Source organism: Hippocampus zosterae, chromosome 1 (assembly GCF_025434085.1).
Source record: "Hippocampus zosterae strain Florida chromosome 1, ASM2543408v3, whole genome shotgun sequence".
Taxonomy (NCBI): domain Eukaryota; kingdom Metazoa; phylum Chordata; class Actinopteri; order Syngnathiformes; family Syngnathidae; genus Hippocampus; species Hippocampus zosterae.
Window position 1 is genome coordinate 16,561,309 of NC_067451.1, and position 27,666 is coordinate 16,588,974.

The window sequence follows — 27,666 nt, forward strand, 5'->3', positions numbered from 1 at the left end:
AGTACAGTGCACTCCGCTTAATAGAACACCGGTTAATAGAGTAATCCGCTTAATAGAGCAAAAGGCTCTGGAACGGATTTGCCTAATGCAATTTCCTATAAAGATACTCCGCTTAGTAGAACAGATCTCCGCTTAATAGAACAGGCCGTAAGCAATGAACATTGTAAACTAGTGGTTTTCGAAGTGTAGCTATCGCGATACTGTACCACTATCGCGAGAAAACGCGGTAGTTCTAGCCGTATACAGTAACAGGTAGCACGCGTCACTCCACACATAGACACACGCACGTCACAATGGCTTCAACTTCATTCAAGAGACGAGGGCTATCACCTGCGGATAAGAAGGACATACTCAGACGATACGATGCATTGCCGGATTCTCAGAAGGTACGCCCGCGCTTTCCAGGACTTCCCTCTTATCCAGCGCATTGAGAGGGAAGTCAACCGCAAAATTACGGACTCCTGTTTCCAGACAAAAGTAACGAAATTTTTCTCGTGATTTGAGATGTTTGACTGAAGTTGATTAAAGTTGTTGTTTTGTTGTTTGATTAAAGATATGGACGTCCACAGTCGAAATATCTCTTCTAACTCGTCAGCAGGGGTTTTTCTGCGTGCATAACTTGGTCATCGACGTGTCTGAAGGTGTACCTAATGAAGTGTCTCCGGTTAATAGAAACTCCGCTTAGTAGAACAGAAGCGCTTCGGCCCAATGGTGTTCTATTAAGCGGAGTGCACTGTATTTGCATTTGTGGGTGAACAACCACACATTTGGTGAATTTATCTCCTGAGTATTGTGCCAACTCTCTCCAATGGGCTGTCAAGATTGCTTCTTGCTCAGCCTGAAGAACAGGTAGAACTAGTCTTAATGGAGTTTTGGCTCAAGGATGAGCCTAAACTCCGCCAGATCCTACCATATCATTAGAATTGGATTAGCCTATTCGCTTGTTTTAGCTGCTGCTCACCTCCTTCTTCTATATATAAAGCTAAGGCTGTCCGTCCGAACAGTCCAAAACAGCGCAAAAAGGCACCAAGCATCTTTCTGTTCAGTTACTTGGCAACCAGTGCCAAAAATGGGAAAGTAACGTTATGCGTCAGTCCCCAATTTGCAACTGTGCAAATCAAGTACAGTGTGTGAACCTTTAACCTTCAACTCACTTACTTTGTAAAAGAAACTGAAGTCATGATAACAGTGTAAGAATGACTGTTGTGCAACTGTAAAGTATGCAGAACTCTTTTTATACGATTGCATAATATACTGCAATAATTGTCCCACAGTAATGTTCTTGACATCATTTAAAAAAGGTATTGCCATTCAGACAAACTGTTCTGGAGGTGAATTTCTATAGGTTGGTAGCTCTGCCATGTAAAATTAGACATCAGGCATTCATTTGTTTGATTTGACCGCCAACCAGTTCAGTGTCTATCCCACCTCTTGCCTGAAGTCAGCTGGCATAGGGTAACCTGGCAAGGGCTCCTTGTTTGTATAACGAATGAACGTTTGTTTATTTTATCATGAGGTAGACTTTGTTTTTTTTTTTGTACTGCACTCATTTGATATTTACACCTTATTTTAAAGTACTAAATGATATAAGATTGAACACTGATGCAGGTAAAGTGTCGGTGCTCGTCTTGATCTCACTGCAGCAATGGATACAATTGATGATAGATGTATATTGGTGAACAGATTGGAAATTTGGGAGAGATTAAATGGAACAGTCCTAACACCATTCAGGTCCGACTCGTAGGAAAGGAATTACCATTTAAAACAGGGATGCCCAAACTTTTTGGACAGAAGATCGAATTTTTGATCAACTAATTTGATGCCCCCGCGATGGCCCCGTTACCGCGCACGCACATACACACGCACACCATGATGAGCAAGGGTCAGTCCTTTTGTTCAGTCTGTGTGGCTGTCATGTATTTTTTAATAGTGGGTGTACTAAATATTTTTTCCTCAACTTTCTAAAGTTTATTATTTAAATGTTTAAAAAAAGTAATTATGTGTATGTACATTGTGCTGAGTGATTTTCAACAACAAATATCACACTCTTTCCGAATACAAGCCCTGATTTAACTTGCATCAAAGTTCTCATCTGAACTATGAGGCTCATTAAAAAGTCTTCTGCACATTTAGCATATCAACCACAAAGTGGACAGTAAACACTCGACATGCTTTGAGTGTCAGAGCATAAATGTCTTCATCCAAAGACAAATATCTGTGCTGTGAAATCATTTGGGCCATGTCACGTCTTGCCCACACTGGGGGATTACACTAACATACTCCCAACTCATAGTGTGACCAAGTGTGAAATCTGGATCACATTAAGGAGAGACAAGTTTCTCTCTGTCACACTTGACTGGAAGGAGGGATATATCTGTGCGTGTGCGTGCGTGTGCGTGTGCGTGTGCGTGTGTGTGTGCGTGTGTGTGTGTGTGTGTGTGTGTCTGTGTTTGTGTCTGTGTCTGTGTCTGTGCGTGCTGTGGGAACACGGCTCTCAATAATTCCGACTGACAAGAGAATAGTTTTCTTTAGTTCTCTAAAGTGGGCCCGGCTCATTTGTACAGCCTGGAGCCATGCAGAGGTGAAGTGCGTGTGTGTGTGTGTGTGTGTGTGTGTGTGTGTGTGTGTGCGCGCGCGCGCGTGTGTTTGTGTGTGTGGAGCATAGTCAGAGAGCGAGAGTGACAGGGCTTTTGTGTGAGAGGATCAACCATAGTTTTAGGAGTTTGGAAGAAAAAGAAAACAAGGGGAAAAGCACTGACCCTATTCAGACAAAAAGTATCGCGACACACTTCTCAACAGATTCATCAGTCAATCAGATATTGAAAGTGGGTCCTTAGTTGTTGATTGTTCTTCTAATCAATACTTGCTTTAACGGCATAATTGAATGAATTTTGTGTCGATGAACAAACCACTGGAATGAACTAGAATGGATACTCCCCAAAAACGCGCACTGATAGTTTATATAAGTCTTCTCACATTTTCCTCAGACTTCACTTTCACCCGATGGAGTGTATCATGATACGTTTGTCTGTATGTTGGCCAGTTCGTATAAAAGTGCCAGCTGGTCGACGCCAGTTGGTTTGCTCGTTTTTCCCACTTGCTCACACCTGTTCACTTCCTGGAGAAAGACCGACAATGCATGGGATCCAAAACTTTCATCAATATGTTGTCCCGTTCTACCAAAAGTTGCTATCTTCTTCAAGGCATGCTGATTAGTTTACTTGTTTTTTGATGGGCCACACCTGTTATCAGCTTGAAATCCTTTACACCTAAGGCAGAACTTCAAATTTGTTTCCCTTTTCACTTTCTAAGGGCAGAATGACCACATATCGCATGTCATGATCTCCAGCTTTATATGTGCGCAGACAGGAGTGTATTGTAAATAAATGAGCCTTGCTGTGCCTTGAGGGAGTCACTCCTTGCTAAGTGGACCTTAAAAAACAGGAAACGGAACACGCAGGAGGAGGATCGGCCTGCTGACTCTCCACAATAGTCTTAATTTAGCTTCTCACGCACCCACACAGCAGCAATATGGCATGCACAGACCTGGAACACGCATGCACACACACAGTCACACCTGAGCCTCCTTCAATAGATGCCATTCAGTAGGCTGACAAGCGAGGACAATGGAAGAAATGGGGGACGTGTCTGAGCACATGAATCTGCTGCCGCCATCATCTTTTCCTTCCTGCCCTGACTTTGGGTGATATCAACTTTCTATTTCGACACTTTTACTCTTTGCCGCCACTTGTACAACTGAGGTCATACACGCACACACACACAAACACAGAGTTGTGGGGCCTCCTTTGATGTGTCGTAGCCGTAAACTGCATTTATTGTTCATGTAATCCCAGTTTATATGCGTGAATAGAACAGGTGCTTTCCCTTTCTTCGAGAAAGTGGAAAAAGTCGTCATAAGCATCCAGGTGGATATGCATGCACCTGGTTTTAGATGGGAGGGTTCACCCGGAAGGGCTGGGAAGACTGGAAAATGGGCGAATTCCAAGTGGATGCGTGTCCAAAGGACACGTTGGGCGTCAGCGGCGTTCTCGGGCAGTGTCTAGGAGGCCACAGAGTCACGGTGAAATTTAACAGAAAACCCGGACCCGAAATGGTTTCCCAGCAAATAAACACATAAATAAAATACTTAACTCAAAAATTGTATATTTCTGATGTCATGACAACTAATCAAAGGCAATACGAGCGCCAGCGCATCTGCAACGCTATGAAGCGTAACAGTTGTGACATTTGATTTTAATTTAATCCCACATGAAACATAATCATAAAGTGGATATTGGTGACAATAGGAATAATTCTGCCACACGGACGGTGCATTTGTGACGCATCATGGATGTAATGACATCTTTAGCATCAAATTACGACATCGAGGAGACACCGTCTCATTTCCACTCTTCCCTCCTTGATGGAATTTCTCGTCAAAGTGTAAAGGGAGAAGTCATGATCAAGGAATGTGCAATTAGAGGAATGAGACGAGCCCATAGTCAATTCTGTCCACTCGAAGCAAACCCGCTGCATATTTCTGTCAGTGCCAAAATGACATGGTTCGTCGGTGCTGACATGGTTAGTGACGATTTCCGATTGATTGAAAAAACACTTGCGTTGATGCTTAGTCCGTCAGTGATATACTGACGGCCCTTCATTCAGTACTGATGGAATCCCCAACTCTGAGTAATAAAAAAGTGAGACGGAAGGACTCACCTGACTTTGGTCGAATATCTAGAGTGGTTGGCTTTTTGGCTGGACTTCCTTTGAGGAATTGCGCCTGCAACAAAACACAGAGCATATACAGTAGCATGTATCATAATAGAATTTATAGCAGAAATTCAAAATATGTTTGTGAAACACTGCAGTCAACTTGTAAAATGAATCAGGTAGCTGAGTGACGATTCACTCGTTAAATGCGAAACTGTCCACCCTGTCATTATTCATCCTGTCAGAAAGCTCACATATCTTGCTGTTTGGATGTAGTGGGGCCCTGAGATGAAGAGACTTTCAAGTTTTTTTGAGGTACAGCAGAGCTTTTGCTTTAACTTGTGAGCGAAAACTTATAAATAAGCATCAGAGAGGGATTTCATCAAAACAGAGGCTTCAAGGTGTCTAACTGCATTTCAAGATTCAGTTTCTTTTCATGATAAACATAAAACAAAGACAATTCTTTGTAAAAGAAACAATACTCAATGTCATATATTCTTTATCCTCTACAAAACCCACCAATATCAGAGCATTTTTGAACAGACTATAGGGCCTTTGTGGACTCTCAATTCCTCCTTTCCTAACCAAGAGAGATGAAGTGTGTGGAGGATAGGCTCATACGATTTTTACAAATGTTTTGGAAAGGTGCTTGGATGTGAGCCCACTTTAGCAAAGGTTATTCTTGACCAAACTTCACAAAAGGATACTACCCACAATTCTGTGCACATTTGACAATAAAGTTGTATTCAATTCATTTCTTTACAGCCGCAAAATTTAAAGCAGCAGCACACGATGTACTTTACAGACTATCTTAAGACACTCAAATTTCACAGTCATGACTCGAATAATTTTAAAAAATCATAAAAAAATAGTGATACAACTTTTTCTTGTTGTCACAAATGGATAGTCAATTGAATCTTTTCTCAACCCAATCACGTAATCCAACAAGGGTGAAGGAAAGGTAGCATGAAGGTTCAGAGATTGGACTTTCCAAAGAGGCCCCAGGCTAAACCTTTAAAAGACATACCTGGGAAGCCATAACTGAGACTTTAAGCATGGTGGAACAGGAACAGTACTTACCCATGTGTCTGTCATGTGGAGGACTACTCAGTGACAACCTGGGGACCCTTGAATGCTGATATACACACAGTGATAGAAAAGTTAGCATGTCTCTTCAAGTCCGAGCAGTTTAAATGTGAATAATAAGCACTTACTTTTTGGAAAAAATTCACGTTGTCAAAACTGCTGAACACGAGAAACAATGTCAAGAACAAGAATAATTGCACACAGACACACACCCACACACACCACCACCACCACCACCATGCATTTAGAGGGCTTTCGGCCAAAAGATGATTCTGTGTCTTTACTAACTACTTCATCTGAGGAAATGTTTGGGTTTAAACTTAAGGACATTGCGAAGCTGAAACCAGGACAAACAGTAAATAAATAAACTATGGTATTGGCCTCAGAGCGAGGCCTGCAATAAAAAGTGCTGACTGACATAATATCTGCCAATGAGTCAAGGGTGAAATTTTTGCTCAGGCGCGAGAATCTAAAAGTCACGTAAGATAAAATAACATTCAAAACGCCGGCATCCAATGGAGGTCTGAGTCGATGAGGTCCGAGAAACCCAATAGGGATTGGTGACTGAAGCCAAGCAAAGCTGCGCTTGTTCGAGTGTGTGTGTGTGTATTGATATGCAGGGTAGAGCAAAGATCTACAGTGGCTAAACCTAACCTAAGATGCCAGGTGAAGCGAGGATTTTGAGTTTGTGTGTGTGTGTGTGCATGTGTGCGTGTGTGTGAGCATGCACACTGTCAAAAACTGGGTTCATGGCCCTCACATGTTGCTGGCTGAGGAATGTCTGGAGAATGGCATGGGAGAGCTGAACGGGAACTGCAGGACTGAAGCAAAGAAGGAATCGTGAGACACACACAAGAGGAAAAATGCCTCCTACCAACTTAAAAGACATTTGTATTATTTGGATAATTACAACAATTATCATTAAGACCTGCCATCTTTGTGACTAAAACTCCATGTGGGTGGTCATTGCAATGTAATCTTTGCCTGGTTGCTTTTGGGAGTTTGGACATGACTGTGATTTAGTGGTGAGCACGTCTGCCTCACAGTAAGGAGGTCTGAGTTCGAATCTCCATTGTTCCCAGGAACTCCGTACATTGTCCTTAGCTGTGAATGTGAGTGTGAATGGCTTTTTATCAAGACGTGGGTTGCGATTCACTGGCAACCAATATACTGCGATATGCAGGATCATAAACAACTGGAGGCAGGCTGACCATGTGGTTCCAGCTGTTTTAGCCAACAATTTTTTATTGTTGTAGTGGACACAACTAACACTAAGGTAGACAGACTTTGTCTACCTTGTTTTTCATGCAAGCTTTGGGAGCTGTGGCTCATCTGGGACATCGATGATGACTTTAAACTGGAGGGATTGCACAGAATAAACAAACATATTAATTTAAATACTTGTTCTTCAAGAAAAAAAAAACAACAATGATTGTTCTCAGGTCAGACAATTAACATCAATACTGGGGTCACAAAGTTCCCTGTGACATTAGGCTTGGATGCCAGCTTCCACAATAAAAGCCATGAAACAAATTGTACCACTCAGTTCTTGATTTTGTTTCTGATTGCAAGGAAACAGAACAGGATGATCCTCATGGCATTCCAGAGACAAAGCGGGAAGATGCTTGTCGAGATTGCGATGGTGGCGCACAAAGACCACACTGTGAGGCGCTTGCCATATGTGCAAGGTCAAGACCAAACCGTTCCATAAAAGCACTTATTCATTCAAAATGATGCTATTCATCAAAACTGGGTGACGACATTTGTAAAAACAATTGTGGGGGATTTCATTCAACTTTTCTGGAAATACTGTACATTCTTTAACCTGCATGTTGTGTTACAGGTCAAATTGACTTGAAGTCAACTATAAATACTGATGAAATATACTACACTAACAATGGAGGTAAACAATATTTATGGGTATTTTGTTCTCGTTCCTGACCCTTTTGAATATCCCAAGGGGGAAAAAGGGTCAATTTGACTTCGGTACATTACAGCTGTGCCTGGCAATTGAATGTATTAGGAGGTTTAAACAATGCTAAAAATGATCAAAAAGGCTTTCAAACAAGTTATTGAAATGTGAAAAGAAGTTGTGTTGTAATGCAGGTCAAATTGACCCTATGCATATGTTTGTTTCTGATTTTAATACGCACAGTGGCCCAAGAAGTGTAATCAACTACAAATATTGACATAAACGGGGAGTAATTGAGTCATAAAGAATGGTGGGATATTTTGTTGGTCAGGCAGCACAGAGGTCAGCTGGTTAGCACGTCCACCTCAGTCCAGAGGTTATACAATTGAATTCAATTCAACTTGATTTGTACAGCACCTTATCATAAGCACTGTTAAAAATTAGACTTATGACTGAGCACAGGAAACCAAAGTGACGACACACCATCTCTAGGTGGCCGGGGGCATCCACACCAGGAGCCAAGCCCAGCCTCCAGTCGCAGGGACTCCACCACAGGAATGTTCACCCAGGGTGACCTAAAATCCTCTGGGTTCGGCCTTTCTGTGTGGAGTTTGCATGTTCTCCGCCGTGCCTGCGTAGGTTTTCCACAGGTACTTCAGTTTCCTCCCACATTTCAAAACATGCATGGTAGGTTGATTGAATGCTCTCATTTGTCCCTATGTGTGATTGTAAGTGCAAATGGTTGTTTGTCTATGTGTGCCCTGCGATTGGCCGCAACCAGTTCAGGGTGTACTTACCGAAGACTCCTGGGATAGGCTCCAGCACACCCACAACCCTCATGAGGATAAAAGCGGTTCAAAGAATGGATGGATGGATGAATTATGTTGGTGAGATATATTTTGTATGATGTAACAATCTTGCTGCTGTAGACTGTACATTTCCCCATTGTGGGACAAATAAAGGATGTCTTAATCTTAACATTGGGTGAAATTAATTCTGCAACATTATTACCACTTTCTGAGAAACACATTTGATAGAATTTAAAAAGAACAAACAGACAAAAAAACTATTTTAACACTTCTGCTATATTTGTTTCTTTGGTTACACAAAGAAAATATTTCATGGGTCATTGTGACCCATGATTGTAACCTGGCTGTTTCATTCATTTCTCTGGAAAAACAAAAAGACTCCTGCTTCAGAGTGACCAATGTCTTTCAGACATTCCATTCCATTTCCGTTTTGTAACACACAAATTTAAAGCTATCAAGATAAAGAGAAGAAAAGACAAGAGGAGTGTGTCCTAATTTGTGTAATATTCTTTCTTGGCAACATACGTGCTTAACAATAAATGTGGAAACAGTGAACCCAAGTGGTAGAGGAGAGAACACCCTGCTGATTGACAATAACTGAAAAAAAGTTCCCCGCCTGCTGCCCGAAGACAGCTGGGATAGGCTCCAGCACCCCCCGCGACCCTAGTGAGGATCAAGCGGCTCGGAAGATGAATGAATGAATGAATGAATGAAAAAAAGTTGAAAATGGTTTTGAGCTTTTTTTTGATAACTAGACTAAAATGGAGTCCAATTGGAAATGTTGAAATATTGTACTGCCTCCATAATTATCAGGATAAAGATGCCACAAATACCTTTGAAGTGAATATTCCAGTTTAGCGATGTAGGCGCTCCGTTCATTCAGCTTCCTGTGACAGAGAGAAAAGAAAAATTCCCCCACCTTGTGATAGCATCAGTAGATTTGACTCACTTGGACATCTGCTGCATTTCCTGCTTCATCTTGAGCCAGCCCTCCTCCACTTTCTCATTCTGTTTTGTTCAAGAATTTTTTAAAAATGGAGATGAAGGCCTGTAAAGTGGTTTCAGAGTGGGCAAAAGAAGATATCTCACTCTTTTCTGGTAGTATGCCATCAATCTTTGACCATGTTTGGCCTGGAACATTAGAACCTGTAGAGAATAAGCAGAGACAATTAGCAGAACAAAACACATACCATTAACATTGGGGTCACCCAATTGACTGTGCAGGGCTGCTTAATGTCTGCACAGTACAGAATAGTGTTATGATGGCGACATTTTGTATTTACATTATTTCCATGGGGAAAACCCTATTTAATGATTACAATGTGTCACAGAAGACGATGGTTGTTTGTTAAATGTGAAATATAAATAGTCTGAACTCATAAATAAATAATACAAAATACTGTAGATGCAAAGCAAAGATGAATGAACAAACTTTTCTGATCTCTGACAAATGTTTGTTTGCCACGATGCTGATGTCGGAGAACAGCACCTTCACTTCTGGGCGACACTGGACAAACAAACAAAAAAAAGTAAAAAATGTTCCATTTGCAGGTGTCATTTTGCAGTCAAATGTTACACTTAGATAATGTACTCACTTGGTCAGTGAGAGGAAACACTTTACATTTGTCATTGCAGATCAAACACTTGCCTTGTTTACCTGAAGGAGATGTAAAAAAACTGAAAATTACATGGGGAAACAAATTGTGGCCAAAATTGGGATAATATGTTGCAATGATTCAGACAAGGCAAGGAAAGGGAGCTTTATTTATAGAATGCATTTCATACACAAGGTAACTCAATGTGCTTCTGATACTGTCTACAAAAGTACAAGAGTTAACGGCGTTTAAAAGCAAAGTAAAGAGTAGTAAAAGTAAATATCTTACTAAAATAACATACAGTGCCAGAACAAGATTTTTTAAAAAGGCTTTGAAAGACCTTCAACATAGCTATGATGGGGTCGAGGGTTTTTAATCTGGATTTAAAACCATTTATACTCGGTGCTGACTTCACTTCTTTTGCCATCTTATTCCATCTTTATTGTGAAGAAAATGTTTGACTTTAATTGAAATGCTGTCATTTGGGGACATTGCTGAACATAGCTGTGTGTCATCTGCATACCATGATAGCCCACATTGGTATTCTGAAGTATATGGCCCAAGGTTTGCATATACAGAATGAACAAAATGTTTTGCTCGTACTGATCCATGAAGGACCCTACACATCATGGCCTTTTGATCAGATTAAAAACTTTCTTTGAACACAAAACAACTAATTTCCTCCAAGTAGGCCCTAACCTGACTGTCAAAGTCCTACCCCAGTTTCCAAAAGTATGATCTACTGTAGTATGCAGCACTTGGGTCCAATAAGACTCGGACTGACACCATCCCAAAAGGTAGTTGGTGTTCGATCTTACATCATTTACTGTGTTCATAAGAGCTGATTGTCTCATGTGATGAGGTCAGAAACCTGTTGGAATGTAGGTGCAACATGGGCACAAAATGCTAGTTTGTGGCCACAAAATACAAAATCGTGGGCACAGTTTGTGCCATTGATAGTGTGTGCATTAAATACAAAACTAAAGATTAATGTCAGTCTCATGAACAACACGAATTAGCAAATGAAGCTCACTTTCACTTGGATTTATAAAGTGCCCTCGTCTTGCTCGATTTACTGACCAAACTGCATTGGATAGATTCATGATACATTTGCACTTTTTGCGCAGATACAGCGTTCTGCACAATTTATATCAACGGCCCGGTAGCCCACTGGTTAGCACATCGGCTTCACAGTGCAGAGGTGCCGGGTTCGATTCCAGCTCCGGCCTCCCTGTGTGGAGTTTGCATGTTCTCCCCGGGCCTGCGTGGGTTTTCTCCCACATTCCAAAAACATGCGTGGCAGGCTGATTGAGCACTCTAAATTGTCCCTAGGTGTGAGTGTGAGTGCGAATGGTTGTTTGTTTGTTTCTATGTGCCCTGCGATTGGCTGGCAACCGATTCAGGGTGTCCCCCGCCTACTGCCCGAAGACAGTTGGGATAGGCTCCAGCACCCCCCGCGACCCTAGTGAGGATCAAGCGGCTCGGAAGATGAATGAATGAATGGACATGTCTCGGGCGCTGTACACGTGAGCTGCATAAAAAAAACACTGATGCTCACTTTTAATATACGCTGTCATCAAGGTATTCATGAAACGAGATGGTAAAGATTCCCGTTTATTGATTACTTTTAGAGTTGAAAATCCAGCTCTTTATAATACAAGAACACGCCCAACAGATGTCTCTGTTTCCCCAAACGTTGACCGACAAAAATACAGATAGAGGGCCTAAGCATGCCCTCCTCCCGACCCTAACGTTCTTAAACACTTCATAGAAGTGTTTGTTACATACTGTACCTTTGTGGTAGCAAACACTGCACACGACATGGCCGCACGTGGCGAGGGCCAGTCTGCGCTCCGATGAGGGCGGAAGAAAGCAGGCGTTGCAGCAGACCCAGTTCGACATGTTTGGAGGGTTTCCTGGTGTCGAGACGACAGAAAGTTAGCATGCTTGTTGACGGCTAACGTCACCCACCGACGAGACTGAGCCAGTTAACGTATCTGGAAGCAGTTTAAGATAATTTTAAGTTGAATCTTCCCTTTGACCTTGTTAAACAAGTAAGGAATTATCAATAAATGTAGATTTACCCGATAACTAGTGTCAGCGCTTGTGGTGGTTATCCCGGTGCTTTTTAAAAATTCTTTTAACTAAATCTTAGCGAGGGCTAAATTGGGTCTCCACCGAAAATAAGACATCCCGAGGGTCGCATTCTCGCTATTTTAACCCTCACACGAATGAAGTGCGCTATAAATTATTTATTAAATCAATATTTGATACTGGATTGCGAATTCGGGCGGCCCTTCCGCAACGCAGTCAAACGGTTAGCTGTTAGCAGGCTGTCAACTGCATACATTCGGTGTCGACCTACTTTAGCATTTTTTAAATGATTATTATTCTTTAAGCCCAACACAAGTAGAGCCAGACATTTATCAAAATTAGTTGGTAAAAATAGTTGGTCGTGGGCTGTTTATACACTTGTCTTTTTTTAATCATAATGTACACAATTTTACTTCAATTATGGTGCATCTGTAAAATTATTTCTGATGGTAGTACAGTATACATGCATATTTTGTCTGCATGTGTACCTGTCAACCCATCAAATGTGAAATTACACAAGTAAATCTTCAGATATCTGCCGACTACTGTAATGAATTTCTGTCTGTGAGCAGGGCTAATTTACACAACTGCCCCACACTTCGTTTCACAGCGAGTGATTTGGAAACCGTGGCCAGGATGGGAAAACTTCTAGAGCAAAAGAACCACTTCTACATTAATATGGCAAAAGTCAAAAGGTAAGCATAGCTACAGTTTGATCACAGATAGGCACAAGCAACCCGTCTTAATTGCATTAGCTTTTGAAATAACAATGTTAAACAAAGTTGTTGATGTGACTATGGAGGTGGTTTTGTTTGGTGATGTCACGGGCTACACCACTACACTGATTGACGTGTTTATTTTTGTGGTTTGGTGATGAAATGCTGCCTCACAAGTGATAATACAACTGTCAATGAGAGTTCTAAATACAAAACAAATCATCATGGCCTTAATGTACTAGAACTAAATGACAACAAGTGATGTTCCCGTGATTGGCAAGTGGTGATCAGACGAGCTTCTTGGCGATAAAGAAATCTTTGAGCCGCTTCATCTGCCAGAAACCGACCGAAAGCAGGAGAAAGGTCTGCACCAAGGCCCACCACAGCACGGTACTGTGTGTGTCCTCACTGATATGCCGGAAGGCCTCCTCCTTTTCCTGTTGGCAACAATAACATCTTACATTATCAACTATTTTGTAATGTTAAATAGAAGATTGGGACATATGTATTTATTTATTTATTTCTATCGTTAAAATGTTTCCCAACTCGTCTACACTGCCGGCAGAACAACACGGCTATGAGCAGAGAGGAATTACTTTACAAAAGCAGTGTTGCCAACTACCAATTTGGTCAATATATTTTGTGTCTTTTCCAATCATTGTAAGTGACATTTTTATTGTTTTTAAGTGATTTGCGACTTTCATTCCTGCTAAGATGTAAAAGAGCAAAATACATATGACAATGTTTTCAAAATAGCAAAGAAAGGAGTCTTGTCAAACGTAATCCCAGCCAGTGGCACTGAACATTGGTCAAGATCACAACATCACGGCGATTTATAATGTTCAGTTTTGAAACAAGTTGCTGATGGTGTAGTGGTGCGCTCGCCGGACTCGTGTGTGGGCAGCGTGGGCTCGGTTCCCACTCAGCGAAGGTGTGGATGTGGGTGTGAATGGTCTTTTGTCTCTACATGTACCATGTGACTGACTGACGACCAGCTCAGGGTATAGTCTGCCTTCTGCCTGAAGTCAGCTAGGATAGGTTCCCGAGGCCCTTTTCCGGATAAGCGGTGTTGATAATAAATGGTACATTTAAAATGATCATTTATTGAGGGTTTCTCTTTGTGCAAAAAAAAAAACAACCAAAAAAACAAAACTTGTAAAGACTAAAATGTGTTTTTTTGGGGTGGAAATTTCAGGGAGAAAAGAATGCTGGATAAAACAAACAGTTTCAAAGCCCGTCTGGTATTTAGGAAAAATGAAGCATATCCCATCAGGGGGATAAAACAACAAAACGCAAAACTTGTTTTGAATCAAATTGTCTTTTTACCTTTATTATAAGCAAGGGGGGGGGGGGAATTAATTCCTGTAAAACAGTAAAATAAGTCTTTTTGTTTTTTGAAAAATCTGAAATTTTATTTTAAGGCCATATCACCCAGTCTTACCCGCTGGTAATCCTGCTGCTTGGTGATATACACCATCTGATCAATGAGATGTTGCAGGCTGTATTCCAGGATCTTCAGGTTGTCCTTGGTTCCGTCGGCTTTCGGATTCATCACATGCTCACCAATCTGAACATCCAAATGTAACTTCTGCCAAACAAAAGAAGAATCTGATTATTAAAAAGTAAATAAATACAAACGAAGCCTGATATGTGTTTGCAGGTCTTACCAAACGTTCTCCAGCAAAGACGGAGAAACTAGTGGAGTTGGTTTGGAAGCAGAGAAAGTGCTGACCAGACGCGTGCGCCGTGAAGGTGAATTTTGCAAAGATGCCGTAGCGCTTGCTCATCAAAATCTAACATTATGAGGAGTGAAAGCAGAAATACTGACACATTTGAATTGTTCTATAATACTTTTCATGAGTGTTGTCATGATACCAATAGTTTGACTTAGATACCTGTACAATGCCTGTATTTATAATACCTTGATACAGACACTGAAAGGATACAATGAGAAAAACTGAAAAACAACACCTTGCTGATCATCTCTGACAGATGAACAACTTCAGTAAATTTGTATTTGTATTAATTGAGGAAAATTAGAAGCATACTCATTGAATAATTCTGATAAAAATTGGAAACATTTTTAAACAATTTAACAAAAAACACCTGACATTTTTTAACACTACTGAACATTTTGTATATACCTGTACTCAATACTGTACGTAAGTCTTGGGCCAGCAAATAATTGGTTTTAGCACTGTTATGATCATATATAGTTACAAGGATCGAAACAACTTTTTTTCTTGAGAAATTTTGTTAATCAACAACTTCATTTCAGGAGCAATTGACTTAATTTGAAGAGCAATTGTTGCCGCTTAATCCCGGGGACCTGAAGCAAGGGTTTTATTAAACAATAAAAATATGACAATATGACGGTGAGGTCGAATATTGGGCTGCAGCTTTCAAATATTTTAGTACTTGAGTGTCATACAGAAAATTCTTCTCAATTTGGATGAACTATATTTGTACTTAATACATTTCATTTAATATTTACAGTATTTCCATTATCAGCCACGCATAATATTATGTAACATTTTTGTTTCGTGGTTTGACAATTACTTTTTCACATATATTTACTTGTGTTGTCTTTATGAGGAATGGAAATTGCTGTGATGATCTGAAACATTTATGCTAGATTAAGAAAAAAAAATCTGAAATCAGGCATGGGGCAACTTTTTTTTCATGTCGCTGCTTATTTATTGCAATAATTTCCTCTACCGTACCTCATGGTTGGGGTCTCGGACCGTCACAGTAACGCCAAGGTGAGGTGAGTGCGTGGAGGACTTCAAGTCCCAGGGCTGCACCAGGAAATGTCCTGAGGGGGAAAGCAATACGCTCGTTTAGTCTCGTGCCATAAGTCATCGCATTTTACAAGACACATTAATTTGTTTTTCTGAGGTCCTCTGTCCATTGTTTTTGGGTCATTCATTACCTCTCTCCAGAACTCACCCGTCACCAGCATGCCCTCGGGAATCTCCTCGATGATGCATCGCTCCTCCAGCTCGCCCAGATCAAAATACATGGCGGCCGCCAACATCAGGTAAGCCTCCAGGAAAAAGCCGGCCCATTGCAGCCTCATGCTCAGGCCTATGAAACTAATTTGGTTGGGTGGATCCAACAGAACAGGTCTGCAAATGCCAAATGGGTTTTCCAAAGTCCACAGCGTGCATACGCTGGAGGCTGCCGAGTGTGAGAAAGTCGCAGGTGCTGCTTTGTGTGAAAAGATATTAGTTAAGTGGTGTGACTGGTAAACTTGGCAGCCAATTGCAGCTTACCAAAGTTTCGTCATGATCCTGTTGTCTCCAGACAGGAAGAAAATACCAAAATGTTCACATGTAAAATCAATGATTAAACTTTCTCTATTTAATGTTGGATTTACATTGGAGGTGTAAGTGCCTAAATCCCAAGTAATGTCAATAGTCCATTTTTATGTATGGTACATGTATATTTTTTGCTGTTTCCATATACTGTACATTTCATGTACATTGGGCCAAAAAACTCCAATGTTCATAATTTCATTAATATACTTGTTCACAATTATATCTTATTAGTCAGTCAACATGTATGGGTGTGGTTTTTACAAGTTATTTGAGTTTTTGGTATTTGAATAAGTACAGTGTTTTGAAATCAATGAATACAGTAGTCATGTTTGTTAGTCATGATTTCAGGATCAATTGAAGCGATTGTCATTCTTATTTATTTTCCATAATCATCCAGCTCCGTGGTCAAGACATATTCAGCTTCATAAAAAGCTTGTCAGGTGCACAATTTACATGTGCTGCCCTTCAAACTCTGCGGATACAAATGATAAAATTACTCATTAAACCAACCTCCCACTCCCCGAACACCCACCCACCCCGTCCATTCTTTCAAGTTTGACAAATACATCTCAGATTTAGGGAATAGCATGAATATAAACCACACTATTCAGGTTACCTTACTGACATCAGCATACTTGCCTTACATGAGGTCATTTATAATGTTAAGACCCACATGTCCGCAGAGAATAGACTCTCTTCTCAAAGAGAGCATCTGTTAAAGTTGTCATCGTCCCCTCGCATTCAAAAGTATCACATCTCCATATCCTCCCACGCCTTGATGTGAATGCCGAATCAATATTCTTTTTGGCAGCCAGAGTTACTTGATGTAAGTAGAGTAAATCTGTCATTTCCAAAATCCGAAACCATTGATCGTACATGTGTCAAAATCCATTCAGTGCAGTTGCGGTCACACACATGCGCTCATCGTGGGAATGACTGTTGAATTAATCAAAGGCTTTTAATTCAAGAATCAGAATAGCTTGTACATTTTTAGAATTGTTTGAACTGATGATCTCAGCATCTACTGTTGGTTTACAAATGACTCAAAAAACGTTACCAACTTGAGTTTGTATACAATTCTCCGTTTTGGATCATCACTGAGTTACTTGGACTTTCCGTGCTGTTCTAGGTATGGGTCGATCCAATGAGCACGGTCAAAATGACCTTTGTATGCTGGGAAAGCAGCCACAGTTGATAGAGATAACTTCAATTGTACTGGCAATAGTCAGAGATGGGCATTCCGGGAAGGAAGGGTCCGTCCATCCGACAGACGCCCATTTTTGGGACGGAGGACGAGAAGATTTTCTCAAAAGGAAGGACTAAGTAAGGACGGAAGTGGGTTTTCATCCATCCCTTTAATCGTCACAAAAAGTATGTGGTGTTGGAAGGCAAATAAACAAGGCCAGAGTGGAGCCGAAACACTGTATTTTCTTAACAGGCTATTAAATAGCACCTTTTTCATCTCAACAGAAATTTTAAAGCAACATTGCCACCTGGTGTACAGCTAGAGAACATAACAAAGTACCTACGGACACCCATTTCAATAACGATCAATCCAGCCGGTTAAGAAAGTTGGCTGTGTTGTGTGCCTCTCAGTGCCCACCCATCATGATGCTGATGCCATTTCGAGGCACGGATTTCTAAAAGTAAAGTTTTTTAAATTATTTTATTTTATCGTGTTAGCTATCATTGTGTTGTGAAGTTCTAATGTTGAGTCGCTTATCAATGATACATTAAAAACAAAAAGAGACAGTGATGTCATTTTCATTTGATTGATGGCCAGTCTTATCCGCAACAACCAATCACGGCGTTACTGAAATTAAATTTGGTAGGCAAGCGTCTACGCGATGAATATGTCAATGTTTGCATGCGAGTCGTGCACATTGTGCCATTGTGTTATGTGGTAAAAGATACAATCGCTCCTCCAGCTCCTCCAGCTGGGTGTGTTTTGTATTTTATGGATGACGCATTTCTGATGTGAAGTGACAAGCTTTGTAGTGAGTGCCTTAATGAAGAGGAAAACACTCCAAAATCCCTAACTTGGGCGATCATTTTAAGCATTAATTAATAGATTGCAGTTTTGGCACACGAGGCGACATTTTGATTCCTACATTACGAGTTTAGACTGTCATGTTGCATCACTGTAAAACAAGTGAGAAAGCACATTCAGTATTACATCAGTGTCGGCAACTAAAGAGGCATTGGAACCATTTTATACAAGATCCCATGGGAGCCATAAAGTCTTTGGAAATCTAAAATGCATATAAATATTATTTTCCTTTTCCTTTTCAATTCTGTAACAGACAATTGTTGAACTGGATCAAAGCAATATGTCATCCCATGCGTCATATTGCAAGTGGCTTTAATATTAGCCATAAATTCGGGAAATATCGTAAAACTGAGCTCCTATAACATCAGACAATCATGCATTTCATGTGCTCCCTTTAAGACCGGTCTCTGGTAACCGGAGGGAGTTGGGGGGGGGGGACTTTAAAAGGAGGAGGAGGGACAGAGGATGAGTATTGTATGAATAAGGATAGGGGGACAATGACGGAAGGGTACCCAGGTGAAGGACAGAGGTCGGATGGGCACAATAGGGTCATGTGCCCATCTCTGATAATAGTACTGTATGGCAAAAATTAAGGTTTGGTGTGGACCTTGGGTCTAAGATCACAGTTATGTTTGTATTTGGCTAGAAGGCAAGGATTCTCAGCCATTTTGTGAGACATCATCAGGCGTGCTATGGGAAGTAATGCAATTTTACATACATGATCTTTATTAGGATCATTAAGTCACAGAACCATCCAAACTATGAAAAAAAACCCACCCATGATTTATCTGAAAATACATAGTAGTAGTGACCCAACAGCCACAGATTTCATACAGTGCAAATCACTTTGTGAGTACATTGAAACAGAATCATCATTGTTTTAATATATACTACTTTTTGTGCCATTTTCATTTGGTGGTTTACCATGAGAATTTTCGGAGGTAAAATATACGCATTGGCAAACAAAACGTTATGAAAGGCTGCACTAATTTATGCTAACATGTGTCATATCGCTAGTAAAGTCATATACATTAAATATGTGTTTGAAAAACACGTTGATGCCATAAATGTTCAACAAACAAATGAAAAACACTGTCACTACACTTATTTTTGGGACGGCCCTCCACTTATTCTCGTTTGGCTGGTGCAGTTTCAAATGAGTTTACAAGTTTGACGTACTGCTATCTCTAGCCACCATATCCATGAGCTGTATTTGTTCAAAAGGTAAACGTGCCTGTGATGAGTAACTGAACACGATGGGATACCGATCCTTTTGACATTAGCGAATGACATTTCTAAGCAGTGTAAACGTTCAAGTTAGAGAGCTGGAAATCGTATCCGCTCTCCTCCAGCGTCTGCTTATTGTGTCTTTCACTTATTTCCCCGTCTGTCATCAGTCAAAGCCAGCAGATGTGTGCTATTGCTATTCAATCTTTCTCTTCCAGTGATTTGAGAGTCAAAGCGCATGCACGTTTGTGTCTGTTTTACATATTGAAAATGGTATAATTCAGGAAATAAGACAGATTTCTCTGTCACAGTCACAAGTGTGTCTCCTTTGGACATTAAATTAGATTACCTAAAACTTTCTTAGATGTGCAGTCGCATAGAGTGTGATTTCAAGGCTCGCAGGGTTGATGATTTGTTTGAAGGTTGGTGAGTAGCTTTGCCTAGTTTATGGTTGCATATGTCCAAGGCTTATTCATGCTCCTCGTATGTTTATTTTAAACTGCGGTCAACGCGTGTGGTTGTTAAACACCTCAAAAGCACGTTGAGTCGATTCGAATCCCAACACTGCTGGTACTGGGATGTTTTAATCCATCAAACCTTACTCATATCGCAGTTTGCTTAGAACCTGCAAGATTCAGTTTACAAGGACAGAAATACAGACAGGCAAAGGCACGGAATACAAACTATCAAACAAATGATTAGGTCTTAGGTCGATTAACGAAATTTAAATTCTTAAATATTATATGAACCCTAGCAGCATGGTGGTTGACTGGTTCCTATGTCCGCTTCACAGTGCAGATGCCACGTGTTAGATTCCGGCTCTGGCCTTCCTGTGTGAAGTTTGCATGTTCTCCCCGTGCTTGCCTGGGATTTCTATGGGTACTCCGATTTCCACCCACGTTCCAAAAACATGCGTGGCAGGTTAATGGAACACTCTAAATTATGCCTCGGTGTGATTGTAAGTGTGAATGTTTGTTTGTCTGTGTGTGCCCTGCCATTGGCTGGCAACCAGTTCAGGGTGTCCCCTGCCTACTGCCCGAATATGGGCTGACTGGGATCGGCTCCAGCACACCCGTAAGCTGAGGATGGATGGAATGTTAGCCAATAGGACTATGGTGGACATCGACTGTTCTGTTCTGTTTCATTTCTTTTTTTACCCCCATCATCAAACATAAAGCATCAGTGAACCATAACAAAATGTAGTTTTAAATTTCAATTCTTAAATACTAACGTTTTTTTTTGTGCATGAGGGGGTTATGTAAAAGAAAACACCATTGTATCAACACAATTTTATTGACAATACAAATATATATATTTTTTATATTTGTCATGTTGTTTTGTACAAAAATATTTTCTGCATGAAACCAGTACCTAAAAAGTGTTACAAAAAAGAATAAAAATGATTATGTTCATATTTGGACGTGAAAATAAATACATTCTTTTGTTCTTCTTCGATTTATCCTCGATCCACTTTGTGATCACCTGCACATTGAATCAATGTTTCATGGTGATGATACCATAATACACTTCTCATATAATCTCAGATCCATCATTAGGACTTATTTGAAGCTTATTTTCACACTAAGGAGCAGGTCCATTTCACGACGCAAGTAAATAAATCGCAGACCGTTTGATGTTGTATCTCCTACGACGTCTTTTTCGCCCTCGCCGCTTCTTCCGGTCCTTCTTTCCTGCATCATCCCTCCACTTCTTCTTCTCCTGCCTAGTTTCCAGGCCTAGTCATAAGCAGTTGTCCAGCACGCACTTCCGCTCCTCCTCCAGCAGGGGACAGAGTGCTCCGTTGTTGGCGTGGTGCATAAGGACGTAGCGCGTGCGGTACTGCAGGCCCACCGCGTCTCCGCACTTGCCCTTACACAAGCCCCAGGGAGACCATGGTGACACCTCGCAGTCCAGCGGCGTTTCTGCATTGCACAATTTATTCTCATGTAATTTCAAGGCTATGGTACTTTAAAGATGAGACATGTAATTGTAACTTACTGCACTTCTTTATATTTGGGTTAAAAATAATGTACATGGAGTGTTAACCACGTTCCATGGATTTAGTTTTGTTTTTCCAGTGAGGCAGGTGGGATCATGAAAGTGTGAGCACCAAGCAACAACCCCCCGGTGCTTCTTTCAGAACCAGACTCACATTTGAGTGTGCAAACATGTACATTTTAGTGTGTATCTTTCAAGAATAAAGTTGAAAAGCAAGGGAATGCATCGGGCAGCCTATTAAGTGAGAAAAAGAGTACACATTTGTTTCATCTGAAAGTAGAAAAACAGAAGGAGGGGCGAGGCATGGAGACAGCACAGAAGGATGGATGGCCTGCTGGAAGATTGCCTCAAGGCTGATCCGGCTTCATATTGCAGGTCCATTAAGGATACAGGGAAGACATTAGTGGGCTAAAGAATGAAATACCGTCAGTCAATTTTGGCCTAAATTGGTACATCTGTGAATATATTACACAGAAACAAGTTCAAGAAGGTGATTGTGAATCAGTCATGAATGTAATCTTTTTTTACTCTTTGGGAATATTGAGGGATAAGTGAATGACAAAACTATGGATGAGACCTTGGGGACTGTTTGCAAGAACAGAAAAAAAAAATACTGTTCTGACCGTTTGTTGACATGACCACAGAGACTCTTATCAGGTCTCAGTGTTAAATCAGTTATTCAGCAACCCAGCGTTAGAGCAGCAATACTTAGCAAAGATGTTTTCATTGACACCAGAAACTACTGGTCTGCTTTTCATATGATGGTGTTGTCAGATTTATTGGGCGGGTCTTTGTCAATTGAGACTGCTCTGACAATATTTTTATGTTTCAAACCCAATAATTTTACTTGATTCTTCAACTCTTGAAAACGTCCCTGATTGTTGGGCCGAAAGATAAATCATTCCCATTGCCCTCCCATCCAACATCAACAGGACCGCCGTGTGGTTGTCTTAACTTGTAAAAAGAGCTGTATTTTTCTAAGCTTCCTGCTTTGGCTCACTCTTAATCCGTGCAACAGGGATTCGCAAACAGCAACTATGTCTATGACTCAACGCGACAGAATGAAGCTTCACCTCATTAATAGTGTTCTTGTGGAAATATAAGCGTCCGCCTCCCATTTGGGTGGCTGACCTATATTGTCGCTGTCGTTCTTTTAAATCACCTCTCTTCCGCAAGATTCCAGATGTGCCTTTTTCCCTTCTTTCTGCTCCTCTTTGAAATTAAGTGCTGACCCTAATGCATGCAGAACATGTTAGTTTGTACATGCGGCATAGACTTGTTGATACGCTCTTTTGGTGGTTAGTCAATGTTTGGGTTGTTGCCAACTAGTCAGTAGTTGTAGTCAGTTTGATTAAAATTGAAATCACAAAGACTCATCACATGCTTTTTTTTTCTTCGTTTTTTGCATACGAGTTGTTTAATGGCTGATTGGTTATATCCGACATGGACTCACACTCAAAAAATTTGTTTTATATCTGTACATTTGTTTCGAGCACACATACTATTTAATCAGTAATTTTATTCTTGAACCCTTTTGTTCACCCTGTAACCCGATAATATGATAATTTGTCCACTATAGTAACCGCTGTCCCTGAAAGGGTAAATACCTAATTTGCTTGTAATAGTACTTGACTAAAAATGCTAATCTACGCCCAGGCGTTACTAGTTACTCCTCTGACTTACTTATGAGGTTGTTCTCAATCTCATTCCCCATCAGCAGCAGGTTGGACTCGGTGGGCTTCACTGGAAGGCTATTGATCTGATTGGTCTTCCTTATCTTGGTCAGCGTTACCTTGGCGATGGGTGGGAGGTGCTTGAGGCGGGGGTAGTAGAAGGAGTTAGCGGGGTGGCTGGGGAAGGATGAGGTTATCTACGAATGGAAAGAGGCAGGAAATGATTTTTGGATGAATAAAGACATTCTTAATTGCAACAGACAGATTAAGAAATTTGCTCAAGAGAGAGAGCTGCGTTCGTGTTCAACGGAGCGTCGCCCGTCTGTTTAGTCCGCACAGTTGAAATTTGGTGGCAATTGGGCAAGATCTTTGAAGGACCCTTGGACAGTACAAAATGACCCCAAAATGTCCGTTTTAAACCAATATGATACGCTTTCTTGTGGGTTTATTCATGATAGACATGCCTACCAAATCTCATGTCGCATAGTGAAACTGACTCGGAAAGGTTTATCGGCAATCGTCAAAATGACTTTGGATGATTCAACTCACAATTAGGCATGCCTACTAAATGTCGTGTTTCTAAGTGATGCTAGCGCTATGGCGTTGAATTTTCAAGAACCTGACCACAGTTTCACCAGGCTGAAAAAGCCTGCAATAATGTTTTGAGTAAGGGAAATCCCTCAAAATGCCCTAAGATGAATAATGTCAAAGAGGTCCTTTGCACCAACTGCTAAAGACCTACGGTCCATCTGAAATGCCAGCACCATGAATGTCTATTTTACGTTCATTAGGTTGCTGAATGTCCTACCTGGGTGATTTTGTCTTGCGGCATAGTCTCGAAGTTGGGCGAGGAGAACGTGAAGCCGCTGTCGGTCCCAGCGTCATAAGGGAAGAGCTCCAGGGACACGCTGTCTTTCCATTGGTCGCCATTGCACAGGTCCACGCTATCTGCTCCCACGAACCAGTCGGGGCTCGGAACAAGCCGCACGATAAACGACAGCTGGGGAATTGACAAGAGATAGTCTAATCATCTTCTTCAAAGCTATACATGCAATCCATTTATAAGATAAGTCACTGACTACAACACCGAAGCCTTACATTGGTTAAGACTGCATACATTGTAACTTCAAAGACACATCCCTCCAACTATATGACCACGCTGCAAGTTCAACCCCCGTCGTCTCTTGCAGAGCTTTGCGTAACGTGTCAAGTCATAAATGTTCCTGACAGATGCAGCAGCTGAAAACGGTAAAGCCACTGTTTTAAGGACCCTCTCCCTCATTCTGTTCAGTATTTCTTGTCTGAGAAGTAGTAAAGCTGTCCTCATGAGTGGGTTCCTGATGTATGGCAGCTGCATTGAGGTCATACATGCTCCACTTGCCTCTGCCCCTCTTTACATGGGCCTTCATTGAGTGTAAAAAACCATCAGAGAACGACAGGCTTGTCCAGGGCGCTGACTGACCTCTGCCAGGGTTTGATCAAAGCCCCAACCGCGTTTTTGTCAAACAAGATATGTGAGCAACTCACAAAGGAGTGTCTGGCAAAGACCTCAACCACAGTGTTGCTCTGGCCGGTGCCTCCTATGACCGCAGGAGCTGAGAAGATGCCATAAACGCTCTGAATCTGTTCCCCAGCCTGCTCCACTTCCTTCATGAGCGTCCAAGCTTCGCCTTTCTCCGTGAACTCCCTCACTCCATTGCTGGCAAAGCCATTACGCTGCCACATGTGGTAGTCGGAGCTGTGGGTCACACCTAAGGGCAGAAGGAGGAAAGACGGGGGATCACCGTGGTGTATTTAATACAGAGGCATTGTAATTAGTCTCTTTATAGCTTTATAACTTTATATCCAATTTACTTACATCCCTGTTAAGCTAATACTTTTCGGGGTATCAGGTTCAGGAATTCATATGTTTTTTCCATATCTCTCAGCGATCCGATGCTCATTACAACACTTCGGTATGATGTGATTTTTCTCATATGGCTGTTTTCTTTTTTTCACTTGTTAATTGAGCTTGCCCTCGCCTGCTTTGTGAGTAATGACCAAGCAGCATTGAACTCATTTGGTTCTGTCACTCAACCAGTCCAAATATTTCATGAGGGTTTTACCATTCCACTTAATTACTGTCAGCTATGGGGTCTTAGGCGCAATGGCTGTCATGGTTGTTTATAAGGCTCATTGACCTCTCATCTAGTTGCAAATAATGGACTTTATATGGGTATGAAGCATTTACACAGAGAAGGAAGTAGACCTTTCTTTTTTTTTTTTTAAATTGCAAGTTGTCAAATTTCACCACCAAGCCACACCCCACAGGCAAAGGCAAAAACGCAAAATCTTTTTGTATCACGCGTTTGTCTGGTATATGTGCTTATAATGTTGTAGCAATCACTCAAAATCTCTAGAAAGTTTGCTTTGGAGGATACCTGGAAATAGGAAAACCGAATAGCAGACTTGTTTTGTCTTTAGGCGTGGCTTCTCGAGACTTTCTTGGGGATCGACTCATGAGAGCAACACTGACCAAATTTCATGTTGCTCGGTAAAATTGGCTTCAGACTCATAATTTTGAGGGGATTCTATGAAGTTTTCCATGTTTTATTGTGCGTCAATCCAAATTTTTTTTACTACATCGCTTTTCCATCTCACCCTGAAAATGGTGACTCTACAATGCCTGCTTCAAAACAAAATGGGAGACATCATGTGTATTGATGGGCAAGGCTTCTTGAGACTTTTTGGTGAGTGTAGTCAGGACTGACATAGCCACCAAATTATGTGTTGCTAAGCGAAACTGGCTTCAGTGACTGAATTTTTAAGCAGTCTCTCCAAAGGTAGTGTAAAGTCCTTACGTTGCTGTTGGTCTATAAGATTGTGCTATTGCAATGCACCTTAGTTCGTCATCATGAGTGAACTCACCAACAAGGTTGGACCATTGTGCAGGCGGGCGGTAGATGGGATACTGTTTTGGGAATGCCGCCTGTGTCCATTTGCCGCTAAAAGTCAAGCTGTACTGGGCTGTTTCTGAGGCGGTACACATGGGGACGTCTGTCGGCACAGGCATCGGATGGACGCCGTGGTTCAGCATCAGCGCCGTGACCACCACGAGGTGGAGGAGGGCATTGCTGGGGGAGGAGATACTTGTCGAGGCGTCCATAATCATGTGGTGGGAGAAGTGGGAAAGGAGACTAAGGAAAACAAAAAGATGAGTCTTAATGGAAATGGACAGTCCCAAAAATATGTCCATATGACAATTGATACATATAAGTTTTTTCCTGTGTAAAATTCCTATTCTTGCTTCTGTTCATATAAAAAACACACCAAAAAAAACATACTTACCGGTAGTATACACGCAGTTACTCACAGTATGGATAATATTTCATTCGCAACTGCATATATATACACTATATACTGTTTTTTTTGTTGTTTTTGTTTTTTTGCTATATACAACACTGCTTACTTATCTTGCTGCTGTTGATGTTCACGTTCTCATGTGGAGTATCTGTCTACTCGGATACTGTACGTAGATATATTTTGCTCCAAACAATGCTACTGACTATTTTTACTGCTGGTCACATTCACTTCTGCATTTTCAATATTATATCCATGTACTAATGTTCCGTTTTCAATTGCATATCTATAGACTGTTGATAGACGTTTTTTTTATATTGCACATAGCGCTGCTGACTAGTCTTATTGCTGTTGACATCCACTTCAGTCTGCGCATTATCTATAAATGCCCAATCCACACTACACAAACTATGTATATATAGTAATCATAATTATGCATGTACAACTGCCATATTCAATCCCATAAATTAATGCAGTGGGTATTTTTTTTGTCCACACATTGTGATGTTGCTCAAAATACATTGATCAGTGAACAGACATTTCAAGCACCTTCAACAACCTTTCACACAGATCACATTGTTACATGACAGCAAGTCCTTGCCAAAATAATGCTAATATCCTGATTTAGTGGGCACAAATTCTACTGCTACTTGCAGTCATAAATAAATACCACCTGCATGCATTTGTGAGTGTATATGTACACAACAGTTGCGTAATACTCACTGGATTTGCAGAGGGTTCCTGATGAATGAAGGGTTGAGTAAGCGAGAGAGGAGGGGGATGGAGAGGAGTGTTTGTGGCTGCCGGCAAAAGTGACTGCAAAGCTCCAAAGTCCAAGTTCCCCTTTTTATGGCTTTGCAGGAGCATCCCCCCCCTCCTTCCCGACAACCTCATCCTCTTACCCCTCCTTTTTCAAACCCCCTTTCTTCCACCCCTAAACTAACTGCATCCTATCTTCTTGTCAACTGATCCTATGCCAGCTTCACAAAAGACATCTATGTTAACTACTATGTTCTCCCTGACCCAAGCAACACCACTCACCTATGATGTGCACTGTGCACAAGCCAACGTTAGCCAAGACATTGATAGCATTGCTTATTCAAGCTTCAAAGTTGCCTAACACTAATTGTTACA

General features: G+C 41.2%; 4 protein-coding genes across 7 annotated transcripts in view; 1 reads left to right on the forward strand and 3 right to left on the reverse strand.

The window, feature by feature from the left end:
• Nucleotides 1-27,666, forward strand: part of LOC127600451 (heterogeneous nuclear ribonucleoprotein A0-like) — a 219,843-nt gene that overhangs the window by 134,865 nt on the left and 57,312 nt on the right. The gene's annotated exons all lie outside the window — the stretch shown is intronic.
• LOC127600472 (probable E3 SUMO-protein ligase RNF212) lies at nucleotides 3,793-12,774 on the reverse strand. Of its 2 annotated transcripts, none has more exons than XM_052065067.1 (13): nucleotides 12,200-12,774; nucleotides 11,909-12,031; nucleotides 10,116-10,177; nucleotides 9,953-10,027; nucleotides 9,610-9,666; nucleotides 9,470-9,528; nucleotides 9,354-9,407; nucleotides 7,095-7,156; nucleotides 6,560-6,620; nucleotides 5,928-5,955; nucleotides 5,794-5,848; nucleotides 4,720-4,783; nucleotides 3,793-4,060 (listed from the first exon to the last, which is right to left on the reverse strand). In XM_052065067.1, exons 2-13 carry the CDS (start codon nucleotides 12,015-12,017, stop codon nucleotides 3,949-3,951), a joined length of 798 nt encoding a protein of 265 aa, XP_051921027.1. In that variant the 5' UTR covers nucleotides 12,018-12,031; nucleotides 12,200-12,774; the 3' UTR covers nucleotides 3,793-3,948. The 2 variants fall into 2 exon arrangements, with proteins under 2 accessions (XP_051921027.1, XP_051921036.1); XM_052065076.1 differs by having other exon boundaries at nucleotides 11,909-12,112.
• On the reverse strand, nucleotides 13,047-16,496 carry si:ch211-255i20.3 (transmembrane emp24 domain-containing protein 11). Its single transcript, XM_052065157.1, has 5 exons — nucleotides 15,875-16,496; nucleotides 15,649-15,740; nucleotides 14,593-14,718; nucleotides 14,367-14,513; nucleotides 13,047-13,362 (listed from the first exon to the last, which is right to left on the reverse strand). Exons 1-5 carry the CDS (start codon nucleotides 16,002-16,004, stop codon nucleotides 13,213-13,215), a joined length of 645 nt encoding a protein of 214 aa, XP_051921117.1. The 5' UTR covers nucleotides 16,005-16,496; the 3' UTR covers nucleotides 13,047-13,212.
• spon2b (spondin 2b, extracellular matrix protein) lies at nucleotides 20,858-27,570 on the reverse strand. The gene is made up of 6 exons (XM_052064917.1): nucleotides 27,256-27,570; nucleotides 26,101-26,369; nucleotides 24,721-24,944; nucleotides 24,002-24,193; nucleotides 23,204-23,390; nucleotides 20,858-21,444 (listed from the first exon to the last, which is right to left on the reverse strand). Exons 2-6 carry the CDS (start codon nucleotides 26,342-26,344, stop codon nucleotides 21,263-21,265), a joined length of 1,029 nt encoding a protein of 342 aa, XP_051920877.1. The 5' UTR covers nucleotides 26,345-26,369; nucleotides 27,256-27,570; the 3' UTR covers nucleotides 20,858-21,262.